This window comes from Mirounga leonina, unplaced genomic scaffold (assembly GCF_011800145.1).
Source record: "Mirounga leonina isolate KUSES-001 unplaced genomic scaffold, KU_Mleo_1.0 Mir_175, whole genome shotgun sequence".
NCBI classification, from domain to species: Eukaryota; Metazoa; Chordata; class Mammalia; order Carnivora; family Phocidae; genus Mirounga; species Mirounga leonina.
Window position 1 is genome coordinate 5539 of NW_023270453.1, and position 15126 is coordinate 20664.

The window sequence follows — 15126 nt, forward strand, 5'->3', positions numbered from 1 at the left end:
AGATAGACTCCCTAGCACTCCACTTTGAACCTCCCAACCATTGAAAAGCGAGGTTGTCACGTTTTTATCTTTGTTCATGTTAAGCCTTGGAATGACAGCCTGTCTCTGTGTCCCCCTCTCCCACCGCCCCGGCTCTAAGTGTCCACATTGACACCTACCGGTGACCACAGGCTGCAATTCTTTGTTGCCTTGTCCACGCTCCTGGCTTTCACTGGGATTAGCTCGAGGCCTTTGTCCCCCTTTCAAAGCGGGAACATCACATCCCATGTTGTGGCTTTCCTGTCTCAGACCCCCAAGGCTTTCCTCACAATTTACACACCAGGTAAATGTCCCTCCCTACGGAGCAGAGAGCACAGCCTGGGGGCGGGGGGGTGGGGGTGGGGGGGAACCTCCCTACTCCCCAACTTCAGAACCCCTCCCTGCCAATAGGGTTTTTTTTCCTTCTCATGCAGAATTTTCTATTTTGTATGGAGGAAAGACTGAACATGCAAATGGAAATTTAAATCTTAGTTAGGTCCTTGGGCCCAAGCACAAGACAAACCCTGCCTTTTAAAATTCTCTTACAACTGCTCCTAATTCTAGGAAAGGGGCCCTCAGCAGAAGGTCATTTACTGACCTCGGTCACAGGCTCCTAAGACCATTTCCACAGTCTAGGGCAGCGGGAAAACCGTCTCAGAGGAAAACTTGGCTGATGCAAGCTGTTTTGAAGGCCAAGGAGCATCTGACCGCCTGACCTCCCCTTCCCCCACCCTCCCAGCCCTCTCCTTCAGGTCACTGAAGGGAACCCCAGCTGGAGCCAGAGCTGGGAGGACCCACTAAACATGAGGCAAAGAGCTCTGCATGACAAGTGGGAAGTGGTTTGTGTATAGCAAGTAAAACAAAATTCACATCTATTCGTTTTGCCATATTTTTAGGGAGGTTGTCAGAAACGCCAGAGGAAGAGCCTTTGGAGAAGCCATCGATACCCCAGAACACCCCAGTGAACGATATGGATGCTACTGAGTAATGGGGCAGGGCACTGGGCTGCGCAGAGCGGACCCACAGAGTGGGCCCTCCCCTTCCCGGCATAAGGCCTGCCTCCCTGACGAGGGATACTACCGCCCAGGCGTTTTTAACATCACAGGTCTGTCTCCCCAGATGATGTAGACTCACTCGTGACCCACACCTGAAGTGAAGAGGACGCGACGTGCGCCCACTGTGAGCACCTTTCCAAGCCCTTAAGGCAGGTGCTCGCTCATGCTGGGTGAACATGACACACGAACTCCGAGGGGCTGCCAAATCCACTGGGGCGCTTTCCTGGGCTCAGCAGTGTGTCCCAAAGCCTTAGGGTGGGGAGGGACGGACTTCAATTAAAGAGTTTGAGGCACTAAACCTCCACTCCCTCTCTTCTCCATCCAGCGTCTCTCTGTAACACAAAGGCAAACTGATTTGCTGCCTCCTCGCCCACCAACTAATCGCCATGAAGGCGAGCCTTAAGGCCTGGTCCAAGGGGATTTTAAATTTCCTCTAGGGCGGTCCGCTCTTATTTTACGTCGGTACTGGGCTCCCAGCCTTATCTTAAAAGCTGTAAACAATTCTTTGGTAAGTGGGAAACTCCTTGGAGTTTTGCTTCCCGGTCAGTATCAAGGCCATGATTCACGTATTATTCTTTCCAGAATGTCAGGTACCATTTGCTGAAAGGCCAGTCCGCTTTCTCACGTGCGTAATGTTCAGCTTGTTCCTTTCTGTTCCCCGAACTACAAGTTAAGCCCTGCCTGTAGCCCCAGTTTCAGACTCTGGATTACAAATTTCTAGAGCGATTTATTAAGTCTCAAGAAATATATTTGTGGTAACTGTCACATAAAGCTGATATACTCTGGTGTGAAAGAAAGCTAGAGAGGCGATTTATTTGTGCGTAAACGGCACAAGATTTAATTGGAGAGAGACGTGTTATTCTCGACGCAAGTCCATGGGGTGGCATAGCGCCGGAGAGCATTATTCGAGCTTCATCTACTGTGCACTATATGCCACCGTCTCTAAAGCAGTGTTGCCCTAGAAACTTGTTTTAAATCTGCTGCTATATATCAACACCTTGTTTTAGCAGTCCTTGGCTGAATTACAGTTACACAGTTTGGCGCTTCTTTCAGATTTCCTCCCATCAGTTTGGCTAAAGAAAGGAATTTTTCTCCTTTGGAAATGAATTGGCTTAATTAGTAAGTAGATTAATGGCAATTGCTGGTGAGTTGGGTTTCCAGCAGAGTTTCAGCAGAGAGGGTTAATCGGAGTCAGGTCTGGAATCTTTCCCAGAACTGGCGGCCAGCCATTTCCACCAACCAATCAACCCTACAAGAAACGAGGGGGAAATGAAATAGAATTTACATTCTCTGTACTATTAGCCTGGACAGAAATTCCTTGGAAGCGGCCTCCTAGTTGGGTGCAGCACAGACGGTTTCATTTCAGAATTTTAACAGAAAGCTTGAAGGGTTTCACCTTCAAGATATATCTGAGTACCAGAGCAGAATTTCAAATGGCACAGGGAGTGCACTCCATGGAACATCCAGGGCGCACGGAAACGCCTGAGGCTCTCTGTCAGTTTCAGGTTCCCTCAAGTTGCAAAAACCTCCCCAAAGTTCGGTCCTAATCTGTTATCTACCAGAAGCCTTTAAAAAGTTCAGTTGTATGTTTTGCCGTCTTTTCACTTATTTTTTTTTCCATAGCAATAAAAACGCATTCATAGTTTAACGTGCAGCTGCATTAGTCTTGCAAAAAAAAAAAATTCCCTGCTGAGAAATGCATATAATAGGAAAAACAGATCGGCTGGACAGCAGTGTAATTAATGCCAGCAAGGGCCGAGGCCGGTTTCATAGTTTGTCTTTTGAGGATATCAAGAGGAGACCTGGTGAAAAATGACGCATGCTTTAGCATTTCAGAAAGCTGGCAACTGGCAACGCTTTTCCTTTTTGCTTTGACTTTCTGCCTCAGAACAAAGAGGTCGGCAGAACTAGCTAGGTTGTAATGAGTTCTATGTCCCTAGCACATTAAGTGCATCATGGAAACATATTGTATCGAAATAGTTTGGAGGAGAATACCGGGGATGAAAGAGAATGGGTGCTTTGATCAGCTCCCTGGGGTCCTGAGTGCGCACAGACTGACTTGCAAGGAGTTATTCAGCCCCAGCTAGACACACTTACAACACCATTCAAAGAAATTTGCATATCTGTAATTTATCACATCGGTCCAGAACATTTCTGCAAGGTAAATAAAAGTTGGCTGAATAAAAAAAAAATCAATCATCGCAGATATAGAAGAAACTGTGAAGCCAGTGTTTCCATTAAAAACATAAATAAATATGTCCATAAAACATGACGATTTAGGGGCCCACTTTATTTTAAAGCGTCCTTAGAGCAACAGGTTGTGGGCTGACAAAGACAAGAGTGGCCACAGTGTTTCTGCGCTTCTACTTTAGGGGAGGGTACGTGCAGCTTCCCACTAGAATAAAGGCAGAAAGTTGAATGAGATGCGTGTGGCTATAACCAGCCCGCGACATGCAGAGAAAAATTAGTACACACTTGGAGGAGATGTGAAAGATGGCTTAATCTCTTTGGCGTCTGCAAGAGCTAAGGTTAAATCTCATTTCTTCTCCTGTGGATTTCATTGCCAAGCCCTGGTTGCTGAATTCAGACGCTCAAGAGGATGAAATGTCCCCACACTGGTCAATAGGAAAACTTGCTTTCGAATGCCCCATGAGAACAAGTGAAATTTTAACAGGCAGGCATTGTTCTGAGCTTTTAAACAACCCAGTTAAACAGCAAACAAGAATCTTCAACTTGACCTTGGAAAAGGCCGGTGTGCCTGTAGATCATCTATCAAACAACTCTGGATGACAATGATATATTTCTAAGTACTGTCAGATGAAAAGATTGATAAATTTGCCGCTGCAAAGTGAGAACTTTGAAAACAGGCAACAGGCAACTCGGTGCGCTGCCTCCACTGACTCCTGGTCTGTCCTTGCCACCCCATCCCCACCCCTCCACCCTCGGCCTTGGGGCCAACTCAGTAGAAGAGGGCCAGTAAATCAGCACTGTAATATTTCTTAAGGGGCACGGAAAAGCTGTGAACAGTACCACTCATATTAAACGCAGTATTTCTCTGCTTTCGTGGGGAACAAAAGTCATAGCAAGACGTCTTTATGGCTAATTCAGTCAAAGGCACATCTTGGTTCCCCCCCCCAGAAAGGTCAGTGTCGTTGTGTTTGGTCCACCGAGGGGGTGTTTTCACACTGAAAACTGAGCCAGCTGTCCCTGTCATACCCTCGCCATTGGGGAGCGCGCACTAGCCATGGTTATTAGGCACATTCTACACCTGCAAAATATACCGATTTCCAAGACTTTTCAAGACACCCCCCTCTCCCCCGTTCTCATGCCCCCTCCTCTTTCGTCTACTAAACTTTGACAACACAATTCAAACCCTGGATGAAAGCGTTGCAAGCAAGGGGAAAGCTGGGGAGGGGGCAGCTCAGCCAGCGCCTCATGGTGTCTATTGAGCAGCCATCAAAGAAATGAGGCATCAAGTATGTTTTCAAAAGTAAGGAAAAACTTCCAAATAAGTGCTTAGAGACATCACACGTTTGCTATTGCCAAAATGCAGATTTTTGAACCCTAATATTTAATTCTATGCACCACAAAGTTGGGTGAGGGGTTATAGCCAGGTGGCCCTCATTTAGAATTGGCTCTTTTAAACGTTTCATTTGTATTTAGCATGTCAGGACATAAATTTTTTCTGAGTTGCCCCAGTGGAAGTCCACATGCCTTTTTGAAAATCCAAATGCCAACAAACTGTTGTCATCCATTTCACAAGGCTTGCCCAACTGGATTTCATAATAAAACTCCTTCCAGAAACATCTCCCAGCTAGCCTTATCACCAGAATCCCAATTTCAAAGGCTTGTACTCTGAAACTGGATACCTAGCTGTTTGAGGGACGCTCAGTGGTCCAAACAAGAAAGGAGCTAAAGGGGATCCTGTGCGATCGCCGAAAAGAAATCGTAAAACTAGAGATAATTAAAAAAAAAAAAATCACTTCTGGAGTGAGAAGGCTCCAAGTGCCAGTTCGTCTGAGGCAATAGTGCAAAAGTAGCTTTCTAACTAGGAGCACTTGAAGGTGGGGCTGGGAGACTAAGGATTTCTATCTGGCTGCAAGGTTTGGGGGTGCGGGGGGGTGAGGAGAAAAGAGGATTTAATTAGCCGCTGGTGAGTCTCTAATCCCGATCTTTGTCTGGTCCTTCCTCCCAAATTACCAAGAGCTACCGGAGAAGTCCCCAGGGTGGGCAAAGTGCAGGCGTGCCCAGGACGCCTTGGGTTCCCGGGACACAGGCCGAGGTGAAACACACTGCGTGCCACAGGAGGTGCTGAGAGTTTGCCTCTCACCAGTAGGGAACCTAGACTCTCTCCTGGCGCCTGGGGGCCTCCACACAGCCCGCCACCATCAAGCAGAACGCCGGCGCCTTTCCAAAGCGAAGTCAGCGCATCAGGTCGTTTGGAACAGGTGCCGAAGCCCCGGGGAGGGGGTTGGAGTGAAGCTGCGGAGATCAGCCCAGGGCCAAGACCCCCCCCCCCCACCCCCGCGAGAGGCAGGTTTAGGTCCCCAGGGACCCAAAAGTAGGGGCGGGCTAGAAACCCGCATGCCCGCCACCGTAGCTGCCAGCGCCGGCGCCTCCGCCCAGATGCAGAACCAGCTCGCCACAGCCTGCGCCCCGGGCCATGGGGCCCTCTGCAGGCGGCTGCCCGAGGGCTTCCCGCCCAGCCAGGGGGCGTAGTTACCCCGGGCCTCCCCCAAAGAAGCCTTGTGTCCTATCTCCTGCCCCCCGTCAGGCCGTTCGCCCCCTTCTCTGCTCGCCGCTTCCCGGAGCCCCTCTTGGAGACTTCCATGCGCAAAGATAGCAGAACTGCGGAGAGCCCGGCGCCGGGCAGCCACTTCCAGCCTCGAGGGAAGACGCACAGCACCCGAGCCCCGACTGCCCTGGGAGCAGGGGCTAGGCGGGCCTCGGGGGAGACTCGACCGACTCCACCCCGGCTCTCCGAAACCCTGGGAACTCGGAGCAGCGGGCGGGGCGCATGCGCGCCTCCGGCCAGGGTCCCTCCCCAGCCCGCCGAGTTTGGGCAAAGTTTGGCGAGGTTTGTCTTGCCAGCGGCGGACGTCCCAAAGGCCGGGCTGCCCTGAGGAGGCGGCCAGGAGCCCCCCGGAGTTCCGGGAGCCGGCTCGGCGGGGGCCCGAGGGCTGAAAGGCGGCAGAAGGTGGGGAGAAGGAGGCCTTTTGTGTGTGGCACAGGAGAGTCACTTGCGCACAAACGCAACAGCGCGCTCCGCCGCCGCCTCAGCCTCCGCCGCTGCACCTCCGCCTCCGAGGCGCTTCATTACAGCCGAGCCCTTCCCCCGCCTCCCCCCGGCCCCTGCCTTTGTTCGGCTTGAAAGTAATGCTGTGAATTAAAAGAAATGACAATATTTTCTATCTGCTTGAAAGTCCAAGAGAAGAGCCCTTGAGCTTGGCAAAAATCAGGCAAATCATTCATCATGCCACCCCGCACCTGTGGTCTTGGCATTGAAAACCCTCCAGACCTATTCCTATTAAACTTAATTATTCCCCCAAAGCACACAATGGTTGAAATGGAGCAGGTTGGAGTCTGTTTATTGGTGGTAAATGTTTTTCTGAAGATCTTCTGAATCTCATTGTTAGCTCGTTGTTTGAGGCTGCCCTCTTTCTTTCAGACTAGAGTAGCCTTGGACTTTTCAATTTTCAATCGTAACATCTGCTTAATCGTACGGATCAAAATATGGAGACACAAAACATATGTAATGGTTGATTTGTTAAATCCTGGTAATGAGTTATTAACAAGGGAAAACAATAGGCCAGGATGGTGAGAGCCTTATGGTAACAGAGTCACTTTATGTAACGCCTGACGTTTCCCTTCTTGATAAATGGAACTAAGGTCTGAGCGCCAGGTGATAGCAAGAAAATCAATGTCTTTGGGGCCAGCACGGAGACTTTTTTCTATGTGAAAAATTAGGAGACATAAAATTTAATTGGCTGATCAGGAGGGGGGGAAACAGTGGTCTTAAGTTTAATTGCCAGTAGGCTTAGCAAGGGAGACAAAACAAGATTTGGGCCTGTTTGTTTGCTGCACCCCAGCCTCAAGTCCAAGTGTATCATTGAAAATGTGTTTTATTATAACACATGTCATGCTTTACAGTTCCCATATTGTGTAAAGACAATAGTTAATGGTACATTAAAGACAGGCAAACCATGCCAACACGTCTTGGAGACATTGTAAGGGCCTCTCTCTTTGCTTGTTTTAGGCAGCTGCAGCCCAGGACCCAGAAGCACAAAAAGAACAAGTTTGAACTACCAGGTGCATCCTAGAGAACCACGACAGGGATTGATATGTTATAGCCCAGGACATGAACCTAGCAATAAAGATATCATTTCGATTGTCTGCGGCTTCCACGGCCTGTAAAGCCGGGAGGCCCTGAGCAGCCTGCTTTCTGGCAGCCCCGTCTCACTCCCTGGGTTTCCCCATCTCCCTGGGCCAAATCTGAACACCTGTTGGCCAGACCCCACAACCCGTCGTGGGAATCGCTTCCTATCAGTGGTTCCAGATCTCAAAAACGCAATTGGTTGTGGAATTATTTAGGACCATTCCCACAGGCTGCAGAAGGCTTTGGAATGGCAGTGGGAGGGAGGGCGAGGGCTCTTCCCAGAGAGGTTCGCCAGGGAGTGCTCAACTGGTGTTTGTTCAACCTCGCAGCTGGTACTCGGTGCCACCGCAAAGGCCCATTAATGGAAATGGGATGAGTTTATGGATTTAAGAAGCTTCACACCCTCTCCATGGCGGGGCGTTAATCCTGGTCCTGGCAGATGAGCAGTCCTGGGAATCACCCACAGCCGATTTCACAGGAGTTCCAGCGAGGCTCTTTGTGCGCTCTGCTCCCACCCTGAGGGGGGGTGGGGGGTTGGGGGGGGGGGGGGGGGGGGAGAGAATTGCTGTCTTTCCCACCTACTTTTTCCTGCCTTACAGGACCTCCAGGTTCCAAAATTCAACTTTTTACGAGGGCTTTTAATTAAGTCATAGTGTCTCCTCCACGGAAAGGAAGAGGCTCCACAAGGGGGCTCCATCCAGAGGCCACCGGGCTCGGCTCCAGATGGGGAAGTGGCTTCCCTCTCCTCTTCTGGCCTCCCTCGACCTCCCCTCAGGAGCCACCCCACCCCCACCTCACGCCAGAACCAAGAATTTTCCGATGAAAAACAAAAGGGAAGAAGTATGATGCCTCAGGTTTCCAGGCTCCGAAAAGAGAAAGCCATCTTTTTGTGATATGTAATATCTTTTAAGGCAATGATGAGTATGACTCTGACCCTAATGCCCACCGGAAATGTAGGGGAGAGAGAGGGATGAGCAGAAGGGGCTTTTACTGAGGAGACCCATTGGCACCCTGACGCCACTGAGGTGTAGCCTAGGACGGAGACCAGCAGGATAGACTGGCACTGAGGATATAGATTTGGTGGGAGGGGGCAAAGTGTTGGGGAAGGGAGGGCCCCTCACCCAAACTCAGTCTCAGAAGACTTCAGCAAACCCTCTCCAGTACTCCATCCTCCCACAGTTAGTCCCTAGCAGCGGAGTCTAGATCACTGGGGAAAGACTTAGCCAGCTCCGCAGAGATCCTTGAATGTACCCAGTTCTGGGTTTGCAGCCTCTTTATTATGCTAAATGGACTAAGGCAGCCAGTGAGGACTTGAACCTCTTTCCCCTGGTGGTCCCAGGCTGGGATTCAACCTGGGGCTGGTGGGTGCTCAGAAGAGCGAGGCTGAGCACAGGGTCTCCATAGCCATCCAGGAGTCTGGCTTATTCAATTATTTTCATACGGAATTTTTTTTTTTTTAATGGGAAGAAACGTGCGGACTTCGCAGGACCGCTGAATACCTGTCACTCAAAGTGCCCCCACACTGATCTTTCCAGTGCCAGGCTGTATTTACTGGCCAGAGCTGCCCCAGGCCGGAGGCTCCCCAGCCTGGCTCGGCCACAGGGAGAACCGCTCATGCACCAAGCGCAGCTCAGGCCTATGACGCCAAAGGAGACTCTGAAATGTTTGTTCTGCTTTTACTGCCGCAGTTTTTTTTTTTTTTTTTTTAAAGAATTGCTACACTAGAATGAATGGATTATGAGTAAATAAAAAGAAGCTGTCAGTCTCTTTGAAGGTTGTGTTTAAAGGGACTTGCCAAGTCAGGACAGAAGAGTGACAAGATAGAGACCCTGGTGTTTTACACGCTCAGCCCCGCTCTTCCGCTTCATCTGCATCGCACTAAAGGATGTGTTGAGGCATTGAATCACCAAAAAAAAAAAAAAAAAAAAAAAAGTGGCACGCAAAATAAAAGGTGCCACATCACAATGATTGTAGTGTTTTAACGGCAGAGTGCCACAGTACCCAACCCAATTGAAACGCAGGTCTACACAGACGAAGAATTCGGTACAATCCTTACATAAGTTATAATTAAGTTGAAGTCTGCCTAACATTTGACTTTCTAATGAGTGTAATGAGATTACATGCCTGATAGAAGCATTTGTGCCAAAGCAACTTCCATGTTTAATGGGGCACTATTACAGGACAAAATCGAATTATTTTCTCTCCTTCCCAAATTCTTCTCCAGTGTGAAATCTCCACCTTTCAGGGGGGAGGGCCGGGAGAAGCTGCGAAGGCTTTAAGAGGTGAGGGTCCACGGCCAAGGGCCTCCTGGGAGCTGCTCGACCCAGAATCTCCGCGTGTCTGGCCTGACCGCGCTTCGGGGTCGGGCTCGCGGCCTCGCTTTAATTGCACTTGGACGAGGTCCATGGCACCCGCGGCGCGCGAGGAACCCCTCGGTGGGTCTGAAACTAGGTTAAAGCAATTAGCATGCTGCAGACATATTGTCCTGCGGCAGGGCCGTGGGTACCGGGGGAGACTCGCGACCGTACCTTGGCTTACCAAGCCGCTCGCCTTGGCCGAGCCTGCGCGGCGCGGGGGTGGTGACTGAGCTAGAAGGTGCGCGCCAAGCGCGCGCGCGCGGGGCCTCCGGCCCACAGCCGAGGGAGCCCAGGAGGCGCCGGGCAGCCTCGCGGGAGACCCGCCGCAGCCCGGGTTTCCAGAGCTTTCCGGGTGATCGCCCCGGGCCGCGCCCTCGCGCCTCTCCCCTTCGCTAGGGGGCGGCCCTGCTCCCTCCTCGCGAGGCTCACCTTCTCCCCAGGCTGCTTGCCAAGGAAGACCAGATTCTGTTGGAGACAAAACGAAGTTAATTTTAAAAAACAACTCATTTGCACAAGTGGCTCCTTGCCTTCCCGAAAGGACCCCGGATTTTGTTGGGAGGCATCCGAGGGGTCTCCCGGCCTCAGCACAGTCGTCGACCCCATCTCCTTTGAGACGACTGCTCTGAGATCCACATACCTGATGCTGAAACTACAGAAGGGATGGGCCACAGGGCTAGCTCAAGAGCTGCCCGTTCTCCCCAGCCCCTCCGTGGAAGCACGATGGCCCCCCTCCCTTGGCCAGCCCCGGAAACTAGTCCCCTGTTCCCACTGCTCCCAACTCACCTCAAGCAGTATGCTTAGACAGGGTAGGGGTGACCTTGGGTAAGTCAAATATTCGTCTCTGGGCCCTAGCTTTCCCCTCTGAAAAATGGGAATAATAAATACACCATGACCTATTTGCCTCATAGGGTGTTTGGAGGATAGGATAAAAATACAGACCAAAGTTACTATTTAAGGCAGGGAATGCAGATGAAGGGCCCTCTTAGAGACTTGGGGCCTAACCGCCTAACCCACCCACTTTCAGCTAAATCGAACTAAAATGTGGTTGGTTTCTTACTAGATAACTACATTTCGCGCGTCTGGTTCAGTTATCTTTTACAGACTAAGTTAATTCTTCTTAAAAAAAAAAAAACTATCCCCATCATGTAGTAAACAAAAAACTTTTAGAAAAAGGTGTAAATAGCATTTATTAACATCGCTTAGAAATAAACCATATCTGGCAATAAATTAGCATGACGTTTTCTGGCCAGAGTTCTTCCAACAACGCAGAGTTCTGCCAAAGGTGCTGGGGGAAATCATAGGCTATTGCATATTTTTAGAAAATCAGGATAAATTAGATAAATTATATACTTAAAAAGAGATCGTCTATTTCATTAACTTGACAGGATAATAAATAGATAAATAACAGTTGATTGCCATTAGAAAAATGTGATTCTTAAATTATATTATAGATATTTACATGTACAATATGCACAGAGACATAATCAGATCCTCAGGAGGGTCTGGGACTTCTCAGGACACAAACTCAAAGGGCGGTTCGTTTTCTATGTTGTTGAAGGAAGATTTGCTGTTGAGTTTTCTGGGGTCTTCTGGGGTCCACACTTTGGCTGTTCGGATAATATTTTGTTCTTTGAGTTGCTTTTCATCAGTCCATGAGAGGGAGTGTCCTGCAAGGGGAGGGAGGCCATAATCCGGGTCGCTGGGGGAGGGGGACCCTGAGGAGGTGAGAAGAGAAAACAGACCGTGAACGTCCAACTCTATTCCCAGCGGTGCCCTCTGGTCCTTTAGGATCCCCTCCTGGGCGCCTCGACAGAACAGGCGTCTTAGGCTACATTAAAACGAACCCTCTTCCTCCACCCCCAGCCCCCCAGCGCCCCCTCCCCGGAATCCCCGGAGCTGCAAGTCCGTCGCGGACGCACGCCCTCCCAGCCGCGGTCAAGTGGCGGAAAACACCTGCGAAACGCCAACTCGTGTTCACGGTCGCCGGTGCCCACGGACCATCTGTCCGTCCGTCAGTTGGCTCGTGCGTCCGCTCACCCACCCCCTCCGGGAGCCTTCCCGTGCCCGCCCCGTCTCCCTGAGCTGGACTGTGGACGCACTTACGGGTGCCCCGGTGGCAGATGATGACCTTCTGGGCCTGGCTGCCCGGGCTATCCCCGCCCAGGCGCCCGCCGCCCCCCGGGCCCCCGCCGCCGCCCGCGCCGCCGCCGCGCAGCGGCAGGTCGGCCTGCACCAGCTCGCTGAGGAAGTTGATGTAGCCGATGGCCAGGCGCAGCGTGTCCACCTTGGAGAGGCGCTTCTCGTAGGGCAGCGTGGGGATGTGCGAGCGCAGCCCCTCGAAGGCGTCGTTGATGGACTGCATGCGCCGCCGCTCGCGCACGTTGGCCGCCTGCCGCAGCTGCTGCAGCTCGGCCTCGGAGCGCAACCGCCGCCGCCGCCGCGCCGCCGCCGCCGCCGCCGCCGCCGCCCCGCTCAGGCCGCGCAGCCGGGCTCCGGGGGACAGCGCGGCCGCCCCCGCGCACGGGTAGGCCAGGCACGAGGGCGGCGAGCCGGGCGAGTAGGGGAAGCCGCCGGGGGGCGCCCCTGCCTCGCAGCAGTAGCCGCCGCCGCCGCCGTCCTCCGGCTCGCCGGGGCCCCCCGAGGGCGGCGGGGCGAGCGTGTGCGGCGTGGCCGAAGGCGCGGGCTGCAGCAGCAGGCACGCCCCGTCGCGGTAGCAGTACTCGTGCAGCTGGTGGCTGAGGAACTCCACCTCGGCCTGCTCGTCCGCCAGCCCCTCATCGCCGTCCTCCAGAGGGTCCCGAGAGGACTGGTCGGTGAAGAAGTCCTCCTCGTCAAAGTAAGGAGACGGGAAGGCGTCCAGGCCCCCGGGGAAGTGCTCGAGCAGCACCGTGTCCATGCTCTGTGCCGCCGCGGGCCTGACGGGCTGAGGGGCTGAGGGATTCTCTGGAAGTCTGGCGGCGCGCTGCTGGTTCGCAGGGCGGCCCCCTCCCTCCCGGGGCGGGGGGGTGGTGAGCGCGAGACCGGGAGGACGGCCCGCCCGCTTCCCGCCCCCGGCCTCCCTGGGGCGTCCGCGGCCGCTGGGCTCTGGCCGGCGCCGCGCTGCGCTGGGGAGGCCTGTGGCCGACTTGCTGAAGCTGAGGGCCGGCACGCGAGGATTCTTATAACTACATCCACAGGCGCGTGCCAGGGACCCGCGGCGCCAGCCAATCACCGAGTGCGGGGTGCCGGCGGCGAGGGGGCAGGGGGGCCCCGTCGGCGGCGCGGGGGCCGGGGCGGCCTTCCTCCCAGTGGGAGCTCCCGCGGCGAGGAGGAGGCGGGGCTCGCGCGGCCGGGGGCCCCTCGTGGCGCTCCCCGCCCGCCCTTCTGACGAGCACCTGCGGGGCGCGGGGCGCGGGGCTCCGGGGGCACCTGCGGCCCGCGGTGTCCGCCCCCCCGCCCCCCGGGCCCGGCGCGCTGCTCAAAGCCCGGCCCTTCCGCCTGGGGGCCGGGGCGCGGCGCGGGGCGTCTTCGCGCCGCCACAAACGGTCCCGTGGGTGCGCGTGGGCGGCGCAGGCTGCGGAGCGGATTGCGAAGGGAGGCCGCTCCTCCTCGCGGGTGGGCGCAGGCACCGCCGGCAGCCTGGGCAGTCGGGTGGGTGCCTTCGCCGCCGCCAGACCCGGGCGCGCGCCGGCCCCCCGCCTGAGTTCCGCCGGGTCTGCTCTCCTCAACGGACTTTCTGCGTCTCCTGTAAAGTTGGCACGGTGTGTGCGGGTGGGGTTGGGAGGCGGCGCGGCGCATCCCAGGCGTCCCAGACCCTGCGCGGAGTTTCGGGGCGCGAGCCTGCGGCCCGCCTCGCCTCCCCTCCTTTACCCCGCCCGGAGAGAGAAACGGGGACACCGAGGGGCTGCCTCGGAGAGCGGCTCAGTGGGGCACGTTTCTTCTGAGAGCAAATCGAGACCCTAGGGCTTTGGAGCAATAAAACCCGATACAAAAGAAGTCAAATGAATCGTGTGCTCTGGAGCAGTCCGGAGGGAGGGCATGGAAGTTAAAGGGCGGAGTGTGAACCCTTTCAAAGCCCGAGTCCCTCACCTTTCTGCTGGCCACCGGATTGTCCCTGAATGATTTTTTTTATTTCTTGACCTTAAAAAAAGAAACACCGAACGCAAAACGTATGTGCTCTGCCCATGACACGCTTTATCACAGCCTGCGATGCAACACGAATTCTTCATCTTAAGAGTAACAAACAAACATTTTCAAGGTTGGGGCAATTCTTGTAAAAAGCCAAGCTCCAACTTCCACCCTGGGAGAGTAAAGTGAGAGTAAAGTGGCGCATGTTCTCTGAATGGAGGACTGAGAGCCAAGGGCTTCGTGGGTCAGCCGCTTCCTTTTTCAGACGCTTGTCTCACCAGAGGCTTCTAGGGGGTTTTCAGGTTCCTCTCAAAATCCAAGGCCATGCCTTTTAAGAACAGTAATTTCGACAGGCTTCTTGGTTTTAGACATTACACTGTACGTAATTCAATTCTAAGACCCAAAAGTTAGGAGCAAAAATTACATAAGATTAGAAGACCAGAGAAAACCCTACCTTGAACTGTCAAAACCCCAATTTTCACCCAAAGACTTATTGTTTTACAGCAAGTTCTTTCATGTGTCTGCTGATGCCCTTCCTGGTGAGGTGGTTATCCTTAAGCGGATGAACATGTGGACAGGTACCCTGTGTCAGAGCCTGGGCTGCAATTTCTTGCATCTAGATTTATCTTTCTCATCTCAAGGAGAAGGAAACTGTTGGGCAGTGGGGGGTCAGGACCACAGGTCTAGCCAGCTGGTGGTGCGCACCCAATGCTTTTTACATTTAAAAGGCCCTCATCCTTGTCCCTCACTTGGTTAGACTGAAATTAAGTGGGAACATGCTCTTGGATCAATCTAAGGACTTTGGAAGGCTAAGGAATGATCAGACTTCAAAGACTTATCCAAAATAGTGCTAACCGTTCAGTGAAGGAAAGATTGGATTCCAGCCTACAAAGGCTGTCTCTGATAGATCTAGGTGGCTCTTGAGAAAGTATTTGTGTCATGAATATGTTGGGGGAAGCTGGGGTTCTTGGGAGTCAGTAGGTGTGTATACGGGTATCTTTTTACCCAATGTGATTTTAAGTTAGCCTTCACAGAAAATCACTTTACATATGCTCAGTGAGTTTGCGGTAGAGTACAGAAAATTACTCTGGGCACCCAGGTGAGCTAATGGGGAGTGTGCTGGAAACCTTACTGCCCCATGAGGCTGAGCAGAGCTAGCTAGCATGGACATTCTGGACAGTTCCTGGGGCTTCATGGATGAGCACGGGGTAGG

At 53.1% G+C, this 15126-nt stretch overlaps 1 protein-coding gene across 1 annotated transcript; it reads right to left on the reverse strand.

Annotated features, from left to right (window-relative positions):
* Positions 1-11125: 11125 nt before the first annotated feature.
* On the reverse strand, positions 11126-12702 carry PTF1A (pancreas associated transcription factor 1a). Its single transcript, XM_035022390.1, has 2 exons — positions 11910-12702; positions 11126-11521 (listed from the first exon to the last, which is right to left on the reverse strand). The coding sequence occupies exons 1-2, from the start codon at positions 12700-12702 to the stop codon at positions 11319-11321; spliced, it is 996 nt and encodes a 331-aa protein (XP_034878281.1). The 3' UTR covers positions 11126-11318.
* Between the last annotated feature and the right edge of the window lie 2424 nt (positions 12703-15126).

Bases quoted from the DNA above. Each gene is read 5' to 3' on its own strand.
- PTF1A (XM_035022390.1), bottom strand. From the start codon at position 12,702: ATGGACACGGTGCTGCTCGAGCACTTCCCCGGGGGCCTGGACGCCTTC. The intron at 11,522-11,909 runs GTAAGTGCGTCC...TCACCTCCTCAG, and splicing joins CATCTGCCACCGGGGCACCC to GGTCCCCCTCCCCCAGCGAC.